This window comes from Coloeus monedula (assembly GCF_965178545.1).
Source record: "Coloeus monedula genome assembly, chromosome: 5".
Classification (NCBI taxonomy): domain Eukaryota; kingdom Metazoa; phylum Chordata; class Aves; order Passeriformes; family Corvidae; genus Coloeus; species Coloeus monedula.
Window position 1 is genome coordinate 72,524,577 of NC_138785.1, and position 24,602 is coordinate 72,549,178.

Consider the following 24,602-nt stretch of genomic DNA (forward strand, 5'->3'; position numbering starts at 1 on the left):
AGGTGGAACAGGGTTTGGTCTCACCCAGCCAATGAAGCACAAAGCTGCATCCACCCCAAAATGTGTGAAAGGTCCAAAATTCCTTCTTCCTCTTACTAAAATGTGGAGGTTTGTGTAGTTTTGCTCTGGAAGCATGAATGCAGTGCTGGGCAGGGCTAAACTCGTGGCAGGAGGTAAGAGAATAAAGGATTCCTGGGCTGAGATTTGCATGGATTATTAAATGCAGCTTTAATTTGCCGTGATACACTTGGGTTTCAGGTGGATTAACAGGCAGTGGGATTTGGGGCTGTCTAGCCAACTAATACCTGCCTTCCTTTTATTTTAATTATTTTAGCAAGGGATGGAGGACTCCTGGAACTGTGAGCCACCTCTGCCAACCCCTGATCTTGAGCATTTTTGTGTGTAACATTTTAGACCATTAATATTCTCGATTAACAAAACTGCTGTTGTCATCCGAATTCCCAGAGCACTTTCTCAGTAGGGTTCTTCCAAAAAAACCCTCTCAGACTGTAACCTTGTATTCCTCATTTTAATAAAAGAAATAGATAAAATTGTTCCAAATCACAAACTGGTTTGGGACAGAAAGGACTTTAAAGGTCATCTTGTTCCAACTTAATCTGACATGGTCTCCATCACATTACTCCCGTCCTAAATCCAAAACGCTGTACTAGCTACTGGGAAGAAAATCAACTCTATCCCAAAAATCCACTCTAACTCAAAACCAGGACAACCTGGTCACAGCACCAAGCCTGTCTGAGTTTGAGAAGTGTTTGGACAATGTTCTCAGGCACAGGGTGGGATTCTTGGGGGTTCTGCACAGGGCTAAGAGTTGGACTCGATGATCCTGCTGGGTCCTTTCCAGCTCAGGGTATTCCATGATTCTCACTGCCCTGGGAGACACTTGATGCTGAGTCCAGTGGTCTCCTTCATAACTGAATCTCTTTCTGAAGCAACTTTGTGTAACAGCATTGCCAGAAATACCTGGATCAGGTCAGTGTTGGGTTTCCCAATGCTGCCAAGCTTGGAAAACTGAATTTTGGTGGTAGAGAGTGGAAGTTCCTTCCTCTGTCCCATGTGTTTTCCTTACCGTTGGTGTGCTGTAACATCGTGTGCATTCCCCAAGTTAAATTGCTTTCATCCAAAAATACACAACTAAGATATACAAATAATAATTATGAATTCTTATGGTATTCCCGAGGTCAGTGGGTTGCAGGGATGGCTTTCCACACCCAGCTGACTGCACCGGATCCTCCGGAAACAGCGTTTTGGGAGGCTTATCTGGCAAGAAGATTACACTGCTGGCACATCGGGGCACAGTGGGGTCGGGACAAGGCAGAGAAGTGGAAAGAATTGTGTGGGGCCAGGGCTGCAGGAGCCAAATGTGGGGCACGCTGCCTCCTCTCAGCTCCATGCCACATTTGCTCCTTGGCAGTTGCGCTTCCTGTCCATGCAGAAGCTGATTTCTGAGGCCCGTGAGTAATTTCTAAGAACAGATGTGGATGTAAGGCACTCCTGTGAGTGTGTACAACAGGACACGTTTCGACTCTGACATACTCGAGTGCCCGCCTGCGCCGCGCTCCGTTCCTGTCACAGGGAACGAGGGCTGTGAGTCACTGCAACTCACGCATCCCCAATTTCCCTCTTCTCCTGCCACTGAGCCGTTCTACAGCCACCTGAAGGCACAGCTGGCTCTACACCCCATTCACACACGTGCCATTGACATTGATAAGCTCTCTTGTGTTCATTCTGCCTTTGCATTTGCTGGTTTTTGTTATCTCGCAGTGTACACCGTGCTTTCAGGAGATGTTGTCCTTGTCTTGCAAGGAGCTGTGAGCGTGCACGGCATGAGTCTCGCTCCGAGCCTTGGAAAAACTCGGCTTCATTGCTGATTCCCTTTGAACTCTGGGATGGTGGGAGGAGCAGCAGGGGAGCTGGAGAAGAGGAGGCTTTGGGAAGACCTTCCAGTGCCTAGAGAGGCTAAAACAGAGCTGAAGAGAGACTTTGGACAAGTGCATGGAGTGATGGGACGAGGGGGAATGACCTTAGGCTGTAGAAGAGTAGATTTAGATGGGATATTAGGAAGAAATTCTTGGCTGTGAGGGTGGTGAGGCCCTGGCACGGGTTACCCAGAGAGACTGTGGACTTCCCATCCTTGGAAGTGTCAGGCTGGACGGGGCTTGGAGCAACCTGGTCTGGTGGAAGATGTCCCTGCCCATGGCAGTGACGCTGGACTTGATCATCTCCAGAGATCCCTTCCAACCTAAACCATTCCATGATTCTGTGATTCTCTTGCACTTAGCACCATCCAAGGCTGTGTTTGGAATCTGTCAGCCTTGTGAATGAAGGAATAAATTGACCATGAAAATATTGACAGCACATTTGCTTATGCCAACCTCGTAACTCGGTCCCATAAAATTTACTGCTGTTTAAATGCACAGTGCTAACCAAAGGATGGAAGGGCTTCACCCCTGCTGCATGGGGAGGAGAGGACAGGCTGAAGGCTGGACTGAATTCCTGCAGCCCTCAGACCCCTCTGCCCCAGGACAGCAGTGTTCCTGGGAGGTGTTGGGAAACGCTGGATCATAAGGAAGAAAATGCAAGTGGTATGGGGGGAATACCGGCAAGTCTGGCACATCTGGGGTCACTCATTTAGAGCCAGAGACAAGGGAAAGCAGATGCCTCAGCTGTTCTCCAGTTGCCTTAAAAAAGAAATATCAGGAAGACAACCCAGCTCTCCTCCTCCCTGGCAGATGCAATGTCTTTTAATGTGCTCTGTCTCACAGCTTCTCTTACAATGGAAGTTGCTGGTGGTCTGCTTGGGTTAAGCAGCAATTCTGGCAGCCTTCTGAGCAGACGTGATCTCCAGGTCTCGTTGCTTTGAAGCTCCTGGTTCTATCACACTCGACTAAATCAGACTTTTTCTACTCTGTGGAGGTAGAAAATCAGCCCTATGCGCCCATCTGATTGCAGTGCTGAGACTTGTCTAATTGAACAAGTGCTCGAGTCAACACTTGTGCAGGATGAAAAACAATGAGGAGATCACCCAGGGATTATGTCTGAGCTCCACAGCTCCTGGCACCGACACAGCAGATGGCTGGGTCGCATCCTGCCCAAGGCTGGGCAGGAAAGATGTCGATAGGAAAATAAATATTAATTTGGTTCAAATGTATTCAACTCGAAATCCAGAAGTGCCTCAGGTCTCTAACTCTGTACTTCATAGCAGCAGCCCAGAAGATGGGGTTAGTTGGGGTTTGGCTCCACAGACTCCTGCAAGGAGCCCCACTGCTGCCTCAAAGCTGCTGTGGGTAAAAAATATTTTGGGAAGGGGAGCTGAGATGCAGGGAGTGGAGACAACTTGGCTGGTCATGTAAAACTGGGGAGCAACCAGGAACAGTCTGGACATGGCGAGTGAACCGGGAGCCCTGCTGGGGTGGCTGTGCTGATAGAGCCAGGAATCCAAACCCGAGAGCTGCTGGGGAGGGAGGTGGTTTGGGCAAAAGTGTGAGAACATCATGAACATCCCTGCAGGTCTCCAGCCTGTCCCTTATAGGATCACACTTGATCCTACAGCCAAAGTCTGTATCCAGAGAGGTTTGGGCTTGGGGAAGGCGCTGGTGGCTGTGCCATGGATACGTGTCCACCAGAAATCCTGATGACCCCCATGTGGATTTCTGTCCCCTTCCCTTGGGGTGGAAGTAAAAGAACACGCACAGAACTGCTTTTCCCAATGCCCAAACTTCTGTCTGGGGAAATACACCCTCAGAGGAGCCCAAAGTGATTGTGGTGCCCTCACTACAATAGAAATTACCTATTTCCTCTACCTCTGGACCCTCCTAAACTTTATTTACTTTTACCCAAACAGCAGGGCATGTATCTGGCCAAGCTGGGAATGTCAGTCTCCTCATCCATAACTGCTGCTGCCCTGTAATTCCCTCCTGCCACCTTTTCCCAAAAGCACTTTTAACCCTGGAGACTCCCACAGTTTTGCTTTCTGTATTTAAAAGTTATTTTCATTTTTTCGAGTGCATCTGTAGCTTGAGCAATAATGAAAAACTGCATTTTGCTTTTTTATCTGGCAAAATGAAGTGGAATTGCCTTGCTGGCAGAGGTAAAAATGCTGTTTCCCTAAGATGTTTCTGGATTCTAACTCTTTGGTTTTAAAAGCTTTTTTTGTTTGTTTGTTTGTTTCCAGGGGGCAGCACTGGCAGAACCTTTATGGGCTCCTAATGACGTGCAAGTGGACGATTGACTGATGATAATTAAGGTAGGAAGAGGTGCTGTTAATTTTGGCATCTTCTCATTCATCCTGTCCTTGAAATAAAATGGTGCTGGCTGGTGGCCCGAAGGTCATCCCTCTATTTTGGGGTTCAGTACATAACTGTGGCACTATGGCCAAGCAGTAACTTGTGCTAAAGTGTCCCTTTAAACACAGAGGGAAAGGAAATCTTATTTAAGAACTACCTGGGAACGTAACTAAGTGGAAAAAATCTGACTTCCTCCCCCAAAGGATAATAAGGTCTCTGTTGGTGCAGAGTTGGAAGGGACATGACTCCTATTTGAGAGCACTCAGCACAGGGATTTTTTTGTTCTGCTGAAACCCAGTGGTTGGGTTGGAATTCAGGTTCTAACTTGCCATCTCAAAAAAAAAAAAAAAAAAAAAAAAAGAAACTCGAACTAAAAATATATTTTATTCGTTTATTTTCATCATCTTGAGCTTCTGTGGAAAGCTGGTCTATCTCCAAATGTGGCAAGAGACTGCTCAGTTCTTGATTGATGAAACAGAGGAAAATCCCTGATTTCAAAGCAGTAAACTATCGTACAAACTTGGAGAAGAACATACAAATGTGAGCAGAGTTAAATGGGTTTATAAGTAGTTTTTATGCTGCTTTAATATCTGAATTCTTGCCTTGCTGGGTCATTTCTGCCGTGGCTGTTGTGCTCAGAGGCGTCCTCAGGAGGGTGAGATGGTCACTGCTGGTCTCTGCCTCCTCTTCCAGTAGCAAAGAGGGTCTTCACCCCTTTAGGAGTCACCACAGAGACTCCCAAATCTCCTGTAACAGAGCCTTTGCCTTCTCTCACAGTTGGGGTTTTCACTTCTGATTAATGGGTGCAGCTAATGGCTGGTTGGTTTTCGGTGTCGGCAGAGAGCTGTTGGAAGGAGAGGGGGAAAATCAAGCTGCAACAAGAGCAAATTCTTTGAACGCAGGTTTACCGTTCTCCGGCGTATTTGTACTTTTTGTTTGGCTTGCGATAAGATGCGCTGCTGTGGAATTTGCTTGGAGCGGGGATTTGCATGAATTATTGTTCCTTGCAACGTGCACATCTGTGCAAGCCCTCTCCCCGTGCTCCGCGGTACCCGAGCACCCCTTTGGAGAAGGATTTGTGTGCCGGGGTGCAGCGGTTAGCAAAAGCCGAGTGCTTGGGGGAAGGAAGGCTGCAGTGATAAAAACAAAGCTGCTGAAAGAAGGGGAAAACTCCTTCAGGGCTGTGCAGCAGCGTCAGGATTTGTGTGTTTATGCTGTGCGCCGCCTTCTCATCCCAGCGCGGTTTTGCAAAAGCAACATCCTCCTGTTAGGAAAAACTCGGGGAGGTTGTGCTTGGCCTCTCGCAGAGCTCCCTTTTATATTTAGGAAGTGTAATGCCACCAGTGACAGCTGCTGATTGATACAGCGTGGCCCAAAATTATGTACAAGCTGGGAGTAAACAGTCATTGGGGATGGTCTCTTGATTCTGCACTTGGAGTTTTTCATTGGAAGGGTTTCCCCCTTCTCCTAGAGAGATCTTTCTGTAAATCCCTAATTAAGCAAATGAGCTGCAGTGACATCAGTCTGTCTCCAAAAAAGCTGGTGTTTTGGAGAAACCTTCAAGCTGCAGACTCAAATTATGCAATATTTAAAATTGTGGTGTCTCATAGGAATAGGAAGAGCGAGGAAAGAATTACTTGAGTTTTGGGTGACTTCAGGTTTCATGTACAAAATGAAGGTTTTTATTTCATTCTAAATTCTACACTGATGCTAAATCCAGTGTCCTCACTAAACCTGAAGGCATTAAAAAATTTGCTTGTAATTCTCTTATTTCCTTTTCGTAGAGAGCAGGAAAGGTTAAGGCAAACGTGTTGGGATGTTCATCTAAAATACTTTGTGTAATGGATTTATTTTCTGAAAAATTGGCTTTGATGGGGAAAACTGGGAGAATTCCTGCCCCCCAGAGCATCAGGGCAGGTGTGGGTGGTGTGACAGGTGGAGCATCAGTGGTCCCATCCTTTGTGAGGTCCTGGGTTGGGAAGAGCACCGGTGTGTGTTGAAAGCAGTCAGTGCAAAGTGCTAAATGTAGTGGGGATGTGGCATTGTGTGGAGCTGTATTTGAGCGTGCAAAGCGCTGTCAGAGCTGCTTGAAAGGGCAGAAACCATCCAGGTGTGGAGGGGACAGTCCCACTGACACCACTGTGGTGCCCAGTGCCGTGTTTTGGAGAGGGGGAGCGCTAAAACCACAGCTCTTGTTTCAACAAAGCCCATCCAAAGCCATCCACAACCTCTGCACCATCCATATCCTCCTCCCTCTGTGCTGCCAGCAGCTTTGGGAGGTGGGAGCCACCCTGACGTGCCCTGTGGATTTGCAGAAGAGCTCGACACGTGTGGTTTCCTCCACCGGTTCCAGCAGCGCCCGTCACCAAGCTGTTGTTTTCGGTGCTACCCACAATAACTGAAATGTCTTTCCTGCGAGATAAGTCAGTAATTGTGGTTGGCTCCTTCCTCTGGTGTTTGTTCTTGCAGGAACTTGAAGCTTCGTTTATCACGAGGGTGCTGCTGCTGCTCTCCTCCGGGGGTACCCTCAAGCCTCTCCTTCAAGGATTGCTCCTCAAAAAAGTGCCACGGCTTCATCTTCTCCCCAGGCACATGCAGTTGTGACCAGGTTTCATGAGATGAGATAGGAGGTGGTGGGTCAGGACTCATCCCAGCTCTGCACTGCTTTATCCTGGTGGATTTTGCTTTGGTTGGCCATGGCCTAAAGTGGTTTTTCCCCCACTTGGATTTGCAGTTTCGGTCAAAGGCACCACCCTGTGCAGTGCTTCTGAGCTCTTTAAAGATTGCTCTGACATTTTGGGACTTGCTGATGTGCTGGCTGATCCTTGGAGTACATTTTGGAAACACAGAGTTTGCCCAGAGACCAGAAATCACAAGTGAGGGGTGCTCCTAAATCCCATCCACACTTCTCCCCACCTCTTTCCTGTGAAGCTTCAAACTTCTACGTGAAATTTGGGATCACAATTGAGGTGAGCTGACCTGGCCTGCTGCATCCTAAAAAATACCCTGGGATTTGTAGGGACTGCTGCACAGAGTGCAAACCATCATTCCCAGCACACACCTCCAGCACTGGGCAGTTGGAGCTGAGCATGGAATGGGGACAGGAAAGAGAAAACTCCTTGCAGAAACCACACCAGGTAGCGTGTCGGGACCTGCAGCCCCTACCTGGAGCTGCTGGGTATAAATAAACACATCCACCCTCTGTCTTACTTCTGACAACTGCCTCCCTGAGGAGTAATTTATTTTTTTTTTCCCCAATAGCTTGTTCTGCAAGCAGGTTTCCTCTTGCAGGTGATTAGGAAAACCTCATTTTTATGTTAATTAGGCATAACTATCAGTGCACAGACATCAACTGCTCTCACATCCTTCTGAGACGTGCGATTTTTATTGAAATTCAGTCCTGAAAAACCGATACCAGCAACTGATGTACCTGTTGCTTGAGCAGATGGGAAACTGCACCAGAGGGGTGGGTGCCTCAAAAATACGTTGCCAGAGTGTAGCAACCACAGGTTCAGCCTTCAGGAGGGTTGCAGCTGCAGTCAGTTTAGGTTTTTAGTGGTGTTTGCTTGCTAAGTTTGAGGGTTTCCTTAACAACTTGTCTCCGCTGAGATCAAGCTGTGCTAATTTAGTTAATTGTAGCTAAGCACAGCTACTGCTGACACGGGTGGGCCTGCACCTATAGGAACAATTCTTTTCCATGTTCATGTCTCCAAACACATCCCTGCTTTGATTATATTTGGTCCTATGAGAGGGTTGAGTTGATCCACATCTTCAATAAAACAGATCCTTCACTTTGAGCAGATTGGCTGCCCCATTCCTGGAAGTTCTCAAGGTTGGATGGGGTTTGAAGCAACCTGGTTGAGTGGAAAGTGTCCCTGCCCATGGCAGCAGCGTGGAACTAAATTGTCTTTAAGATCCCTTCCATCAGAAAAGGAAAGGGAATTCAATCAGGTGTGCTTGGGGTCTGTTGGTAAAACACAAGTGCAGCTGCTTTGGTGACATTTTTTTCACAGTACCAAGCCTAGAGAACACTGGAGGTGGAGGGGCCAGAGGAGAACATCTGGTCCCAGCTGATACAAACCAAAATCCATGAAATTCTGGACTTGCACCCAGCAGTGGTACAATTGGAATTGCACTGTCTTGCCCCAAGACCATGTGCTATAAACCACATGCAGGTTTCAGGAACATGTTTGCCCAGCCAGACGCAGGTCAGCAACGGGATTAGCCAGGTCAGTGGTTGCTAACACCATTAACTTCTCCTATCTCCTTTTCCAGAACTCAGTTCTCGTGATGTTATTTAAGGATTTTGTAATCCAAATCCTTGAGGTTCCTTGCTGAAAGCTAAAACAAATACATCCATCTTATCAGGTCTTTCCAAGAGCAAAGCATGGAAATCCCCTGTCAGGCTGGCACCGTCACCGGTGTTTTCCTCTCTCTCCACCAGCGACTTTTCCTTTAATATTGCTGTACAAATCTTCCCTGGATTATGCAACGATTAAGAAGAAAATTACACAGGAATCTGGCAAGGGACACATGGACCCCTCGCAGCTCCAGCTGGTGGGTGGATGGATTTGTGATGCATTAAACACACGGACGATCTACTTGTGGTGCAGAACCGCCGGTGCTTGGTCAGGGATCTGTTCCCTTTTCACACAGAGTCATCCTGAGGGCAAGCAGATATTTGGGTTGGGGATTTTTGTATGTGGATGTACACAGGGATATAAGGCAGGCTGGAAAATGGAATTATTCTGTGTATTTCCAAGGGCTGTGATCCTTTACCTGTGGTGGTATAAGGTGGGTGCAATTTTATGGGAAGTGATACCTGGCAGCAGGTAAACGGTTGCAGGTGGGGAGAAGCCAGACAAGCTTTTGATGCGTAAATCCTCCAGTTCTGACACAAAATGTGAATTTGTCTTACAAACTCCACCGGTTGCTCTGAGCTTCATCGAAATATAACAACACTTGGGGTGAGAGAGGGCACAGTTGGCACCTGTGGAGCCAAGGGATGAACTCGCTGGGGAAGGAGGTAAATTATTGCGTGGGGAACATGGAAGGGTGATCTGGGGACCAAGGAGGAGGACAGCTTTAGTGAGAAACTAGATTTTGGTTGACCATTGCTGAGGGAATTTAATTCCCAAACTTGAATTTAATGCATTTTAGAGATACTCATCAGTATGCAAGACATTTTGCCTTTCTCTCCTGTCCTCTCTTAGCCAGGTGCTTCTGCCCAGCGTATAAGTTGCAGTGCAGGAAGTGGGGGTTGTACCAGGTGAAATGTGGAATACTTAGGGAAAGAAATACTGTGATCCATAGTTTTGCTGCTGCAGAGAGTATTTGTGGGATGGGAGCTGTGTCTGAGCTGCTTGGCTGGGTTCTGCTTCCATTTGATGTGGTTCGTGTGCCTTGGTGAGCAATTCTCTCTTGGGAGAGCTGGAGGGAGAGGAGAAGCTCTTTAAAGTGAAACACTTCAAATACAGATGGAGTTTATACTACAATAAAGCTGTGTTTTACCTCTTCAAGGCTCTTTTTCCCCCGTGGAAGGTGCCCAGCTTGGCTGCACCTCACTCAGCAGATGTTCTTGGCAACTTCAGGTCTTACCTTGGGCTGAGCTTTGAGGAAGCACAAGGTCAACCTGCTGTCGTTCTGGAGGAAGTTTGTAGGTTCAAAATCCAACTAGACCTGTTCCTTAATTAAAAAAAAAATAAATAAAAAGCAAGCAAACAAAAAATGTTAGTATGGACCTCTTCCAGTCTTGTGCAAGGGGGTAGGGAAGTCATAGAATCATAGAATCACAGAACCATAAAATGCTTTGGGTTGAAAGAGACCTTAAAGACCATCTAATCCAACCTCCTGCCATGGGCAGGACACCTTCCACTAGACCAGCTTGCTAAATCAACCAGATCACGTGAACAAGACCATGATTTTGCAAAAAAACTTTGTATTTGAGACATGCTAGTTTTGAGGATGAAATGTTGCTGTTTCTTCCCCAAAATGAGTGGATGTTATGGCATCCAAACTGACACCTGAGCTTCTGAGGCACAGGTGGGACTGAGCAGGATGGTCTCTGCAGCTGCATCCCGTTTGGGTTTAGTTATATAAGGTTCCTCCTTGCAGAGAAAACTAGTGGGGAGGTGAGAGTTCTGTAAGAGGGGGAAAATGGCTCAAGGGACTAAGCAGCAGAAAGGTGGTGGAGTAGCTGTGGAAGCTGGGTTGGGTTTTTCAGGAGAGAAGTTGGTCAGGATTTGTGTTGTGTTGGTGTTTTAGTCCACGCAAGAGGAGGACTCAGATGTGAGGAAGGAAGTGATGGGAGTTCAGCAGGCACCTGCTGGGATGTTCAGTGTCTCCCTGCCTTCATCCCAAAGGTGAACTCAAAATCACAGGTAGTGACCATGAACAGTGTGAAGGGTCTGGATGGAAAGAGTTAAATCTAAGCAAAAATGAAATTACTTGGAAGGGCTGGAGCTCTGCCCTTCAGTGCTTCCCCAAACTGGAATGTTCAGGGCGCCCCAGGAATGGCTGAAACACCTCGGGATCCCCGTGAAGGGTGGTGTTGGCTGGATTTTTATCTTCCCAGTCTGTCTTGGAGTGAAAACGCAGCAGAGAGGGTGAGGTTTCACACGGGGAGAGCAGGTGTCCCCTAAAGACACCAGTCAGTGCTGAAAAACCAACCTGAAACTCCAGCTGCAGAGGGTCAGTGCCTCCAGCTGCCTCAGGCCACGCCACTGCCAGCTCGCCACGTCTCCAAATGCTGCTGGGGAAGGAAAGCAGAGCCCTGGTCCTGCAGGTGCTGGGCTGCAAGAATACCTCGACATGCACTTTGTGGTGCTGCTCCACCTCCTTCCAGAGCTGCCAGATGCTCAGTTGGGCTGTCCTGGAGCTCAGACACACCTTGGGCAGGATGGAGATTTGTTTCCTCAAATGACAGGTCACAGGAAATGAATTTTCTCTTCAGCTGCCACTTTGGTCAACCTGGCCTGAGTGCCATCAGCAGCATTAAAACCACCCTCAGATATTTCACCAGGGATGCTAACAGGTGCCCACAGCATGAAAACAAACTGGGAATCCCCGTATGGCACTGGTTTTGAGCCAGTTGATTGATGGAAGGTCAGCTTTGCAGGAGGATGCTTCCCAGCTACTGTTTTGCTTCACCAGTGAATCTGTTAAAAGTCCTTTTCCCAAGCAGCCAGAGGTTCCATCAAAACCTGTTTAATATCTATTTCTTTATTTTTATGTGCTTTGAACAGGGCCTGAAATGTTCCATTTGGGAAGATGGTTTAGTGAGATGTTGGCTGGCAACCCAGCTCTGCATTAACTGCTTTAAAACCATCTACTCCCCGCTTCCATTTTATTTGCCTTTAAATAAAAAAAAAGATAATATCTGCTAGACACCGGTTTGTTCATCCCTCAGGCGGGTGTTCAGGAGTTTTCACTGTTTTTAAAGTGGCTGTTTCTGGGCTTTTGGAAGGGCTGTCAGCTTGCTGAAGTCCATGATGGATCTGTAAGAGGAATCTCACAGGAATCCTATCTGCTTAATTGGAAATGCTGGTTAAGGGATGGGATGCAGACGATCACCAGGATGCTCAGCCACACCTTTGGTCCACACACTGTGCCCTGGGCATCCGTACTTTGTAATCTCATGGGGGCAGCCCTGGAGTTTGAGCTTTAGCAGGGGAAGAAACTTCCTCAGTGCTTCATGTCTTGCTTGTAATGAAATGACTTTATTTTCTTGTGCAGCAATCATAATTTTAATAAATTTTCCCTGTCACAAAAGGAAAGAAATGTCGTGAACTGATTTGCTGCTTCTCTTCACTGTGAGGCAGATTTTTCCTTTTCAAAGGAAAATACCTTTTAAAACATTTGCTCTGCTTTTCAGCTTGAATGATTTCATCCATACTCTGATTTTTATTAACAAAGGCTCACAGCAAGATGACTTTCAGCCCTTTCAGCTGTTGATTTATCCCAGTCTTTATTCTTGGGAGCAAAAATATGGAAAAATTCTCTGTTACACAATTTTTAACATACATTTTCAGAGTTTCATACCACAGGGTGTTGTGGGGTTTTTTTCCCCAGTGATGCTTTAACATCTGAATTTGGTACAATTCGCTGCTTTTGAAGCATTTGGTGACTTTTGCTTTGCGCCTGATCCAGTTTTGATGTGAATTGTCCAACTTCTGTTTCGGGGGAGGAGCAACATTATTTTTTTTCTCACCAGCCTACATGGCATTTAATCCATCTGGAGCACGTGGCTGCTGTAACACAGAAACCACACTCTTTTTTTTCACAAATTCTTCCCTGTGTGACTTCAGTAGTTAAAGCTGGTTCAGTCTCCTGCCCCAGGACTGCTGTGCCGGAAGCTGAAATCTGTTTGTGTTTAAAGATGCTGCTTCTATTTTGGTAGGAAAATGCATCATTGAGAAGTCTTTCTTCCCACTAGCTGCACACTCAGCCTGAAATACAATTTCCAGGGGCGCATCCTAATGAAATAACCCCCTGGGACACAAAAAAAAACTGCTCCTGGTAGTGGGACCAAGCTGGATGCTTCCCAAAAAGAATAAGTTAAAGTCTTGTGTAGCAGAGGTTGGGCACAATCGAGGTTAGTGAGTGATGAGATGGTGTTAGGAGAAAGTTGTTGGCTAAACAAAGTCTGATGTGTTACAGGATAGGAATTTTTATATTGGATGCAGTATCTCATCAGCAGAAAATAGCAGGAATATGGAAGCACTGAAGGTTTTGGGGCTCTTGGTGGATGAGAGGCTGGACATGCCCTGGCCATTCCCTGGGCTGATCCCACCACGTGGGCAGCAGGAGAAGGGGAGGATTCAGTGCCTGAAGAGGCTCCAAGAGAGCTGGAGAGGGACTTGGGACAAAGGATTGAGTGACGGGACAAGGGGGAATGGCTTCCCACTGACCAAGGGCAGGGATAGATGGGATATCAGGAAGAAATTCTCCCCTGTGAGGGTGCTGAGGCCCTGGCACAGGGTGCCCAGAGAAGCTGTGGCTGCCCCTGGATCCCTGGAAGTGTCCAAGGCCAGGTTGGACAGGGTTTGGAGCAGCCTGGGATAGTGGAAGGTGTCCCTGCCCATGGCAGGGAGTGGAATGAGCTGATCTTTAATGTCCCTTCCAACCCAAGCCATTCTGTGATTCTGATTTTAGGTTGATATTTTCATTCAATTTAAATAGGCTGGGATGCAATGAGGGTTATTAGCGGAGCAGTTAATTAACCCACGGGACACGTGAGGACGTGCAAGGGCTGTCTGGGCACAGCCAGTATCACTCGGAAAACACCAAACAGAGTCATTTCACCTGGAAACTTGGGATTCACAGGAGAACAGGAAGAGCAGGGTTCTCAAAGGCACATCCAGGGATGTGCTCTCGAACCAAACTTCAGAAGTTAACAACGTGGTGAAGAATGAAGGAATTTCTCCCCTAAAAATGGATGCAGTTGCGTAGAGGATGTGTGCAGGAACTGAAGAAACCCCCCTACAGTTACCTTTCCATCAGTGTCACTGCCTCCCTCACATGGATCGAGATGAATCCAGTGGGAAGGACACAACACTGGAGAAGGGGTTGGGTGTTCCTTTGTGACAGCCACCATCCCCACCAGCTGATGATCCTGGTGATCCTGCTCCTCTTATCTCACATCATACACCCCATCCTTACCAGTACTCCTAGAGGGATTTACAGAGCCTCTGAAGCGATTGAAGTGCTCACAAGTATTTGAATGTCCCAGTAAGTATTTATCTGCAATTAAGGTCTTGGAAAAACATTGTGAAACACGAGCCATCATGAGAGTCCTGCTTCCCTTTGTGGCAAACTGGCAAATGCTGGCTTTGATCCTCTCTTATCCCCATGGATCTGAGCCATCTTCTTTCTTCTTTGCACGGAGGACCCACAAAAGCATCTGGGACTGCGCACAGGGCCCCGAACAAGCGGCAGCCAGGCTCATCTCTCCAATTTTCAGGCTCACCAGCGCCTTTTGTGAGATGGTACCAGCTTTGGTACTTCAAAGAAAGGTGTCAGAAATGCAAAAATGAGCAATTAAGGATTAATCTGCTTGTGGGGATGGGTATCTGCCTCCCCCTCCTGATTGCACTGTAAATTAGTGGTTGACTTGAGCCCTGTAGTGGAGCTATTTATACCTCGAAGGTTTGAATTATAGCTGGATAGATTATATCATCCCTTTGTTTAATCCTTTTTCCTTTCTTCTGTCAGGCTTTTGACCTCAGTGATTTTCAAAGCAGTCAGATTCGCTTCCTACGGTTTTCTTGTGATGGTATTTGTATCCAGGAAAGGGGAGGAGAATTTAGATGGCTTTTTCTGTACCATTTTATTTTCTCTTGCTCACCCTTACTCATTTCCTCATTCAGCAGCCCAGTCCTTTTTTTTTCTTTTTTAACCTTTTTAGGCGTTTTCATTTCACAACCGTCATTGCCTTTCTAAGGCTTTTTATTTTCTAGGGCTTCAAAACAGCAGAGGTGAGGGGCAGCCTGGGTGAATATTCCACTTTATAGGCTTGAATCTTCCCAAAAAGCTTTGGAATGAAGATCTGCCATGCACCTGCCTGCTGGTCAGACCTACAGCTCTCCTTCCCCCCCCGCCACCCAAGGACTGAGTGGTGTGAGGGAGGGTGTTGTTGCTCTTGGATTTATTGGCTGTGATTTTGCAAATAAATGCTTTATAATCACTTCCTTGCTGCTCCTTGCAGCCAAGAAAGGGAGATGTGCAGCCAGGGAAGGGCAGGCTGCCTCCCTGTGCTCCAGCTTTCCCTGTGGATGTGCATTTCCTATTTCCAAGACTGCTTTCTTTTAGACCTCTAATAAGTGTTAGAGGGTTTAGAATGTATATTTATTCTTACAGCTCTGTAAAAGTTGCATTTTAAACAAAAAAACCCCAAAGTTGGCCCCGGGTCAGTGGCTGCAGTGGTTCCTGGCTCTTTGCTCTGCTGCTGCAGTTTGGATTTTCCCGTACTTCCCGTCCAGGAGAAGCCATCAGAAAAATAAAGGGCACAGGAGATGTGGAAGTCAACTGAATATTTTTAACTATTAGAACATGCTGTACAAGGGTGGGAATTAAACTTTGCTGCTGGAGCAAGCAGAGAGTTCCTCTGCAGTGTGAGCTTCTCTCACATCCTCCTCCATGGGTTTTCCTACCTGGAGCAGCCCTCCCATCCAAAAAAATCCCATTGGCCTTCAGATCCTTGTGTAGCAAGGACTTACACACAATGTTTTGAACAAGAGGGAATGAAGATATCCAGCAGAACTCCTGACAGGAGTGGAGACCTTTAAAAGTGAAGCTGAGCTGGGCTGGACACCAGCTGGTGGGAGCAGGAACATCTGTGGGATGGGAACAGCTTTTAATGACTTGTAATTCCCCATCCCTGTACTTCCCAACCCCTGGAAGTGTTCAATGCCAAGTTGCATGGGGCTTGGAGCAACCTGGGCTGGTGGAAGGTGTCCCTGTGCCAGAGGGAGGATCTTGAAGTAGCAGGAGGCTCTTGGATCTGGTGGGTCATTATTTGCTACAGTGGGAGAATTTCCATTATGATCAAACCCCAAATCACCATTTTTTGTAATAAATTAGAATAGCTTTTACCACCAGATGTGGGTGTAAAATCCTGTGGGGAAATAGGATGGTGGTTGGAGTAGAGTTTTCCAATCTAGTGTTTTTTAGGACTTTTTCAGTGGAAAAGTCATTGCATTTTTGATGCCCTTTATCAGCATGTGCTTAACCTGCAGCCTGGTGGATATTTGGGGGTTTGTTTATCTTTTGCAGCCCTTCCAATTTTTGTGAACAAATAATATTTCTTTGGAGCACCATTTGAGCCCTTGGTCCTTTTTTTCTCCAAGCTGCTGCCCACAATTTGACCACATCTCAGCCTTTCTCCTCCGTGGTATTTCTGGGAAGTCGAAGCTGTTGCCTGGTGCAGAAAGGCCAGTCGTGGGATAAACTCAGATCCTGCATCTGGAATGAAGTTGGGAATATTCATCAGGCAACACCAGTATCATAACCTTCATTTTCATACATTTGGGGAGTGTTGCAAGCAATTAAGGCTGATCAGATGGGACAGGTCCCTCTCCTCTCTCCCCTTATCCCACCCTTTCTTACTCTTTTCTTTGCCTTCATTCCCTCCTCCCTAAAAAAGGAGCAGGGGAAAGAAAAGCAAAGTAACTTGTATGGATAGAGGGGACGTGTAATTATGAGCAGTGGGACCAATTTAAAAAGGAAGATTTCAGAGAGACTCAGACTTCCTTTTGACATGTTGAGGGGTTTTTGGTAGAGGATAAAAGGAAAATAAACTAATTTATTCCTAGATTGTAATTCCTTTTTGGTATTAATCTGTTTCATTAGTGTAGTTCATAAATGCACACAGGCAGGGGAGAGAGGGGGGCTGCAAATTGAAATGAAGATAGTGTTGAAAGGAAAGTCTTGCTAGGAAAGGCTTCCTGCAGGGAGCAATCATATCCCAGGAGAAGAGCTGGAAACTCCATCGCTTTGGACTTTTGTAAGTGAGACTGGATGGAGCAATTTGGGAAATTTCTTGTAGGGAGCAGTTTTTCTGCGTGGTGGGTAGGACCAGATGATCTAATCGATCCCTTCCCTGGCCAGTCCATGTGGTTTTCATTTCCTCCTGCTGAGAGGTGGGGAGTGTGGTGGCCTTAGGGATCACTCACTGCGTACAGGGTTGCTGTTTTCCTGGGCTGTGATTCTGCCGCTCTGAAATATTTTCAATTAAATATTTTCAATTAAAATAGACTTTTTATCCCCTGCTGTGACTCTTCCTAGGCTTAGGAGGGTGTAACCCTCTTTGCAGGGAGTGCTCTTCACCTTCCCTGAAGCTGCAGCTGAGGCATCTCCCAAAACATCCCAGTGTCTGTGGGGTGTCAGCTCTGGACCTTGTGAACTGAAAATTGTATCACTGAGATTTGAACAGCTTTTTCTCTGCTTTCACCCACAAAAAATCCTGTTTCCTGTTTGCTCCACAGGACAGAACTCTGAGAATGGGGAAGAATTTGGAGCAGAATGTATCATCATGGAATCACAGGATGGTTTGGGTGGGAAGGGACCTTAAAGCTCAGCTTGTACCACCCCTTGCCATGGGCAGGGACACCTTCCACTATCCCAGGCTGCTCCAAGCCCTGTCCAGTCTGGCCTTGGACACTTCCAGGGATGGGGCAGCCACAGCTTCTCTGGGCACCCTGTAGCTGGCCATGAACTTTTTATTTCCCCTCTCTTTACCTCTTGGTCATCACGCAGGGTGGTGATGAGGAAACCTTGTGAAGCAGGTTAGGATTTGACCCAGTTGTAACATGAAATTATGTGGCTGCTGGCTGTTGGTGTGTCATGGCTGAATCATGGCTTGAAGGTCACGAGTGATTTGCCACCAGCCTTGTTTATCTACCAAAGTGGGTGCTGTGCCTGTTGATGGGAAGAAAAGCAAGGATATATGACTTGATATGGATTTCCAAGGAGGAATGGAGAGATCTGAGAATCATGTCTTACCTGGGAAGGGTGGTTGTGATGGAGGAAACAGCTGTAGGACGTGGGAGGAGGGAGAAGGTGAGAAAGTGGACTGTGCATAGCATTTAGGAAGGAGATGGTTTGAGTTTGGTTTAGTGCTGAGTGTGAGTTCTTGGGATAGAGAGAGCTGGAGCAGAGAAGAGGAGGATTGTAGAGCATTGGATGAAGGAGCAACTTGTGTGGTGCAATTGAGCAGAGGGATGCTGAGCAAATGCAACTCCATGGTTATGTTTGTTCTGGAGACACGGGGGTGGATGTGAACACAGTCCACACGTGCCTGGTTTTGAGGCCATGGGGATTGCAGTGTCTGTCTTTATTTGCTTCTGTACTTTAGGGCTCGTATTTTCTTATTCCATGTGTGAGAATTGAACCTCAGCTCCGCTTTTCCTAAGGAAAAGCCTGTGGAGATCTGCCCTGGATCTGTGCTCAGAGCACGTTCACTCCCTTGCACAAGTGCAAGGCCAGATTTCTGAAGGATCTGGTTTTCCCTCAGAAGAAGAGATGGCTTTTCAAAGGAAAAGTCCATTCTCCTTGACAGTGACTTTATCCCCTTGACAACTCTTAATTCTTTCTGAATTCTCCCAGTGGTCAGGGACAGCAGAAGTTGGATGCTGCATAATCTCCGATCCCCTGCCGGTTTTGCATCCCTCCTCTCAGCAGTGATTTGTAAATATTATTTCCCCCCAGTATTTTAAAGGACATTTTCATCTCCCCTGGCAGAAGAAGGAAGATATTTCTGGCACTGCTGTTGTATCAATTTTGCTCCTTGTTTAAGATTAATATTAAAACTAATAACAACACCAAAGCAAACTCAATTTTGGTGTTTTCCTCTTAATTTACTCATTCACTTAAAGTCCTGGAACTGCAGCTTTGCTACCACTTGAGACTCAAAATGCAAATTTAACTGAAGATCACATGGAAATCAACTCATCCATCTTCTGTGTGATGAGCAAAGGTGCATAAAGGGAAAACCAAACTGGAATTTAAACCTTGGCAGAAAATAGGGAGGAGCTGTGGGCTGCTGTCATGTTGATTGTTTGGGCAAGGCAGTGGGATTTTGCTGTGTTGTTTCTATTTAGCTAATTCTTAGCAGCATAATGGCAATTTTAGAAAAGTTATTTCAGTCAGCAGCGAAACTGCAACACAATAAAGATAGATTTGTTCCCCTGATAACAGTTTTGATCAAGGTTTCCTTTTATCCTGCAGTTTTTAAATAATTGGCCCGCTCGCTCTTGGCTTTTATTGTACTGGGGATATTGTAAACTCAGATTGTTTTGAAAACCTCTAATTTTAGACACATCTTGATGCTTATTGTTCCCTTCATCCCCCTTTTTTTAATACCATGGCACAACCTCTGCAGAGAGGCGGAAATCATCTGTGTCCTGAGACTTTCATGTCTAGACTCGATGAAGGGCACGAAAATGCAACCAGAGCAATTCCCCACCAGCCTTTTTTTAAAGTCACTTCTCCTTCCCAACCCCAAACCCAATAATTTATTCCCTTTACCATAACACCAGGCAAAAATAAGCGGATGAACATCATAAATGCAGCTTTATTGAGTGAGTGTGAAATCAGAAGCAGCTTTCCAAACCAGTAGCTGTGTATAAAAGCCAGCACAGGCATCAGGGACACAATTGAGTTGCTAAGGCAGAGTTTTCCAATCGTGCCCCGTAGAGCCCCGCATCGTCTCATTATTCCGCTCCAGCGTCAGCCAACAATGGGGGGAAGATAAAAGCCTGGCAACCCGTTTGCTTAGAGGGGTCAATTTATCCCAGCTCTTTGTAGGGCAGTGTAATTTTAGGCTTTTACGCGGCGGATCACGCCGAAATCCTCGCTGCAGCACTTCCGTAAATAGGTCAGGAGGGGACTCGCCGTCGGGAGAGCGAGGCCGGGATCGCACCTTGCTTAGAGGGAATTATGTTTTCTCAATGAAAATAAGATGGTTTTGTCCCTATTCACCCAGTTTGTAAAGGGAAAAAATGGGTCAGTTGGACACAGCGGCGTTTCGGTGTGCTGCGTTTGGGATGGAGAGTTCATGGAGCCTGGAATGGACGCTTTCTGCCACAGCAGCAAGGAGGAATTTGGGTTTTTTTTCCTCAGCAGGAACATTGGAAATTATATATAACAGGTGTTTCACCTTTCTGAACATTATTCTGATATGCTTGGTTTGTTTGGCACAGATTATAAAGCAGTCATGGGGCTGTTTATCAGCTCCAGCACTTCTGGGTGACCTTGCATCTTGTCTTTGGAAGCAGCTTAATCCCTGTAGCATCCCAAAAAAAGGATCTCAGGGTTTTTATTGATAGCTTCTGTCAATAGAATAGTATTATTTTGCTATGCTAATCATATATAAAAATATAATATTTAGCTAGCAATAAAATAGTATTATTTTGCAATACTCTGACAAACTGCAGGTGTTAGGCATGGTCAAGGGTTCGGCCACAGTGGCAAAAGACTTGGGAAAAATGGGGTGAAGTGCCTTATTCCTCCTCTCCCCACTGACAAGCTATTAATTAATTGCTCAGGGAGGAAATGGGAGGACTCTGGAAGGCAATCAGGTGCCAAGGTAAATGCAGCCTGGCCCTGCCTTTAACTGATTTTCACAAGGAGTCGACCTTGAAAAGAGCTGGGGTGACATGGTTCAAGATGAACAGAAGGCTTTGAACATCCATGAGCAGGTGATGCAGATCTCTGAGAGGCTTCCTCTCTCCCTCAGTAGAGGAACATGCAGCAGGCTGGGATCTGTCCTCCCAGAGCTGCTAAGAGCACTTAGGATCAGAGCACTGCAAAGGATCCATTAAAAAAAAAACTAAAAATCCACTTCTCTCTCCCTTAACGTGGATTTTGCTCCCAAACCACATGGGAGACGGATGGATGTGTGGGGAGAGTGAGGGGTTGTATGGAAACCTTAAGTTGTTCTTCCACCCAAACCACAGATGTCCTGGTAGGCACGGGATAGCCAGATGTTGGAGATGCTTCTCATTTTGCTGGGAAAGAGGAAGGAAAAAGGTCACTTCTGTTTGTCTGTTCTGTGGGAATGCCAGGGCTTGGTTCAGCAGGGAATTGAGACCTCTGTGCTTCACTTCCCAAGAGAGCTTCTTCCATCTAGTGCAACCAAAGGACTTCCAGGGTAAGACTTGAAATCAAATTTTCCTCTCCCAGTAAAACCTGGGGTCATCTGAGGATGGCCCAGAGCAGCGACACTCAGGAGCAGCAGAAGCAGGAGCTGTCTCTTTTCATGTGGTCCCCCAGTATTTTCATCAACCTGAACACAGGTGTTCTTCTCTCTCCTCCCTCTGCTACTCAGCTGCCACTGAGGTTCCATGGCTGGAGGCTGCAGCACAGAGGAGCAGCTCCTCACTTCGCTCAGCCCCCGTCTCCTCGCTGTCACCTCTCCAGTTCCTGCCCTTTCGCATCAGCCTCTCACCCAGGAGCCTCCTTTGATCCTGACACTGATTTCCTCTATAAAAAGGGTGGAAAGAGCCTGAGTGGCAGCTCCCTTGGGCTGGGAGAGGGGAGGTGGGTGCACAGTGAGACACACACAAAAACCTGATGCTGCTACTCTGTCATGCTGAAACAATATCTGGCTCCCTGATCCCAAAGTTCCTGTACAGCGAGGAAGGATGGAGATGATGGCAAAGATCTGGGACACATCGCTGTCCTTGGCTGCCCAGCTTGTCACCTGCTTCCAGGCTGGCTCCCTGGCTCATGGCAGGTGAGCAGATCCTTGTGCCACAGGTGTGGTCCTGGGAGCACTTTGCTCCAGGGACCCACTGGGTGTGAACAAGAGGCGCCAGATTTCCCTTCTCCTGCCCCACCGAGTCCTCCTTTTACTGCAGGGCTTGTGCAATTTGATGTCCCTGAGTGCTCCTATGCTTTGTGACTCATGGTTTTTACCCGCCAGGCTGTTAAACCCCCAATTTTGGTGTTCCATGTGCCAGCTCTTGTAATATCTCAGGTCTTTTGAAATGGAAAAGAAGCAAAAGCCCCAAACAAAAATAATGTTGGGCCGTGAGGGTCTTGTGGGACACAGGGAAAAGCCTGGGGTGGTGCTTGGTGGCAGGGACAGGTTTAGATGGATATTGGGAAGAAATTCTTCCCTGCGAGGGAGGTGAGGGGAGAGAACAAAGATGCTGAGGCATGAGATGATGCTGATGGTGGAATATGGGGTGCCCCTCCAGTGGGGGATCAGACCAGAAGCGCAGATCATGGTCCCCACAGCTGTACTGACCATCTGAGATACTTTAGAGCCAGCTGTCAACACAGAAGTACTTAACTCCTGTCTTCAAGTGAGGGTGGGGATGGGTGTCAGCAGGGGCCAAAGGCTGCTCCAGTAGTGAGGGCTGATGGAGAGCTGGGAGGGTGGGAAAGGGGATGATGTGGAGCTCATGGAGCACCAAAAGCCAAAAACTGGAGGGATCCTGTCATCTCTTCCAGCGGGTGCCCTGTAAGAGCAGGAATGGAAACACATGACTGCACACACCCATGGGGTAAACCAGCACCCTTTCCCAGTTCATACCGGGATACCCAGCTCAAACCCCAGATCCCAGGTTGGGTGCTCCCCTGAAGCAGTGAAGCAGGAGGAGAAGATGCCAACTGCAGGCTGTGTTTCTGGTAGCTCCTCTCTGACTTAACAGGAAAAGACTGACCACAGAAAATGTACAATATTGTTTTTCTCTGCATTTTCCTGAAATCTGTTGAACCGCTTTGCCTGTGGAGGGAGAAGAGGAGGGGTCATGTGGGGGATGGGGAGGAAGAAATAATGGTGGCTCTGTTCAATGGAACTCCCCTAACAGACAGTTTGTGTTGTTATTTTCCCCCTCCAAACACATAGATCTGATCTGAAAATCCCGGGCTTAAAAGCACAGATGTTTAGTCTGACACACAAATGTGGCATCGTTCCAGCAAGTGAAACAGCTGGAAAGTTCCTGGCGAGTTCCGAGGAGCTAATCTGGGATGAGAGGAGTTAAAGCTGCTCAGCAACAGCTGCATCCTTCAACCAAATCTGAAACCTTCCTTCCCTTCCCTCCAGGTCCTTCCCTTTGTACTAAAGCAGCTTTCAGAGATGCTACAGCTTCTCCTGTCCCTCGGAGTGTCCTCTGGAGCAGGGGGAAAATCAGTGGTGGGGATAAAAACCAGCCTATGGCAGTGCCACCAGGCTGGATATTGTGAGGTATTTTTGGGGGTCTTATCTCTGTGCCCAAATAGGTCAGGGGGAAGATGGTGTTGGATTCATTCTGTCTCTACCTTAATGTCACAGCCAGAGATGTGTTGGGGTGTGAGTTGGGATGAGTGGCCATTCATTTCAAACTCATTAATTTTAATTCCAGTCCACACCAGCAAGGATCAAAAGTATCTCACTGTTGATGTTCCTTCCTGGACTCTTAATAACTATCTTAGCATCTGCCATGAATAACTGGTTCCTCCAGGTGATTTAAGAGTATCCCACACCTGAAATGCCCTTCTGCTGCCAGGAAAGGCCACCTGGAGAGAGCAGATACTGCTCTGCTTTGCCCTGTGCTCTCTCTTTCCAGTCTTTTCCAATAGTGCAAAACCTGCTTTAGAGGCTGAGCTGTACCTGTCATCTTGACTGCTTTGGAGCTGGGAGGGGGGTCAGAATTCCACTCAAGAATCCTTTGTCTTCATTGCCATCCTCTGCAAAGTGGTGGTGGAGATATGGGGCTTTCCTTCAGCAAAGCAACCAGGGGGCACTTCAGAGCTAATCCCTTTCTTGTGCTCCTGATGGGATAATTCATTAATTGAGGATGAAGATGGCACCATTTTTTTCCGAAGACTCCAGGTCTGCTTTTCCTGCAGCTTCCAGAGTGGGAGGTGGGGAGCAGTCAGCATCCGAACGTGTAATTGTACAAGCATTTGTACATCAGAGCATCAGGGATGTACAGAGCGTGTGAAGAGATCCCATAACATCTGGAGAACGTGGGTTTTAAAGCCAGACAAATCACACCCAGAACCCATGGGATGCCTGTAAAGCTGTGGGGGAGAGGAGTAGAGGAAAGTACTCCACAGAGGAGTAGAGGCTTGTTGGTTCATATTTAAGTCAAGGCACTTCTGGAAATCACGTCTAGATCTCTGAAATTGTTTGGAGATGGTTCCTTCGAGAACGGTGCCCCAACCTGAGGGTGTTATTAAGGTAGGAATAGAATCATAGACTCAGTTAGGTTGGAAAAGACCTCTCAGATCATTGAGTCCAACCATTAACCCAGCACTGCTGTGTCCAAAAATGACCCTGTAATGAACTGACTGCTTGTAACATCCCTTTTGCTTTCTTTGTCTGTTAGATGTTGCCCCTTTTCCATCTGTAGGATTTTGGTTTTAAGCCTTGTGCACATCCCAAAATGACATCTCCTTTTCTCCCTCCTCTTTGGTACATCCCTGCATTTGGTTATGGAAGGATTGCAGGGGTTCTTCAACTGAGCACTCGTGTCCCCCCATTGCTGTACAAGGACAGGATGGCTTGGGGTGCTACATCACCCATTTGGGATGAACCAATCCCATAGATAATCATCCAGGAATGTGTCTGATTTGGGACAGGGCACAGCTCGGAGATGGATGTGTGCCACTGAAGGATTGGACTGGATTTGGTTTGGACTAAGGGCAACAAGGAGGATTTGAGCCAGGATGGCCTCAGGGTGCATGGCATGGAGTCAAAAGTGATGGCACCAAGCTGAGAGGTGCAGGTGATTCACTTGAGGGACAGGATGCCATGCTGAGGGACCTTGGCAGGCTGGGGAAGAGGGGCCTCGTGATCCTCATGAGGTT

The 24,602-nt window shown here is 47.1% G+C and overlaps 1 protein-coding gene across 2 annotated transcripts in view; it reads left to right on the top strand.

Annotated features, from left to right (window-relative positions):
• Positions 1-24,602, top strand: part of PTPRA (protein tyrosine phosphatase receptor type A) — a 114,331-nt gene that overhangs the window by 52,806 nt on the left and 36,923 nt on the right. For both annotated transcript variants that reach the window (XM_082281390.1, XM_082281389.1), the window contains exon 3: positions 4,193-4,264. Coding sequence is in view for 1 of the 2 variants with exons in the window: in XM_082281389.1 (XP_082137515.1) it covers positions 4,253-4,264 (12 nt within the window). In the remaining variant the exon portion in view is untranslated. The remainder of the gene's footprint in view (positions 1-4,192; positions 4,265-24,602) is intronic.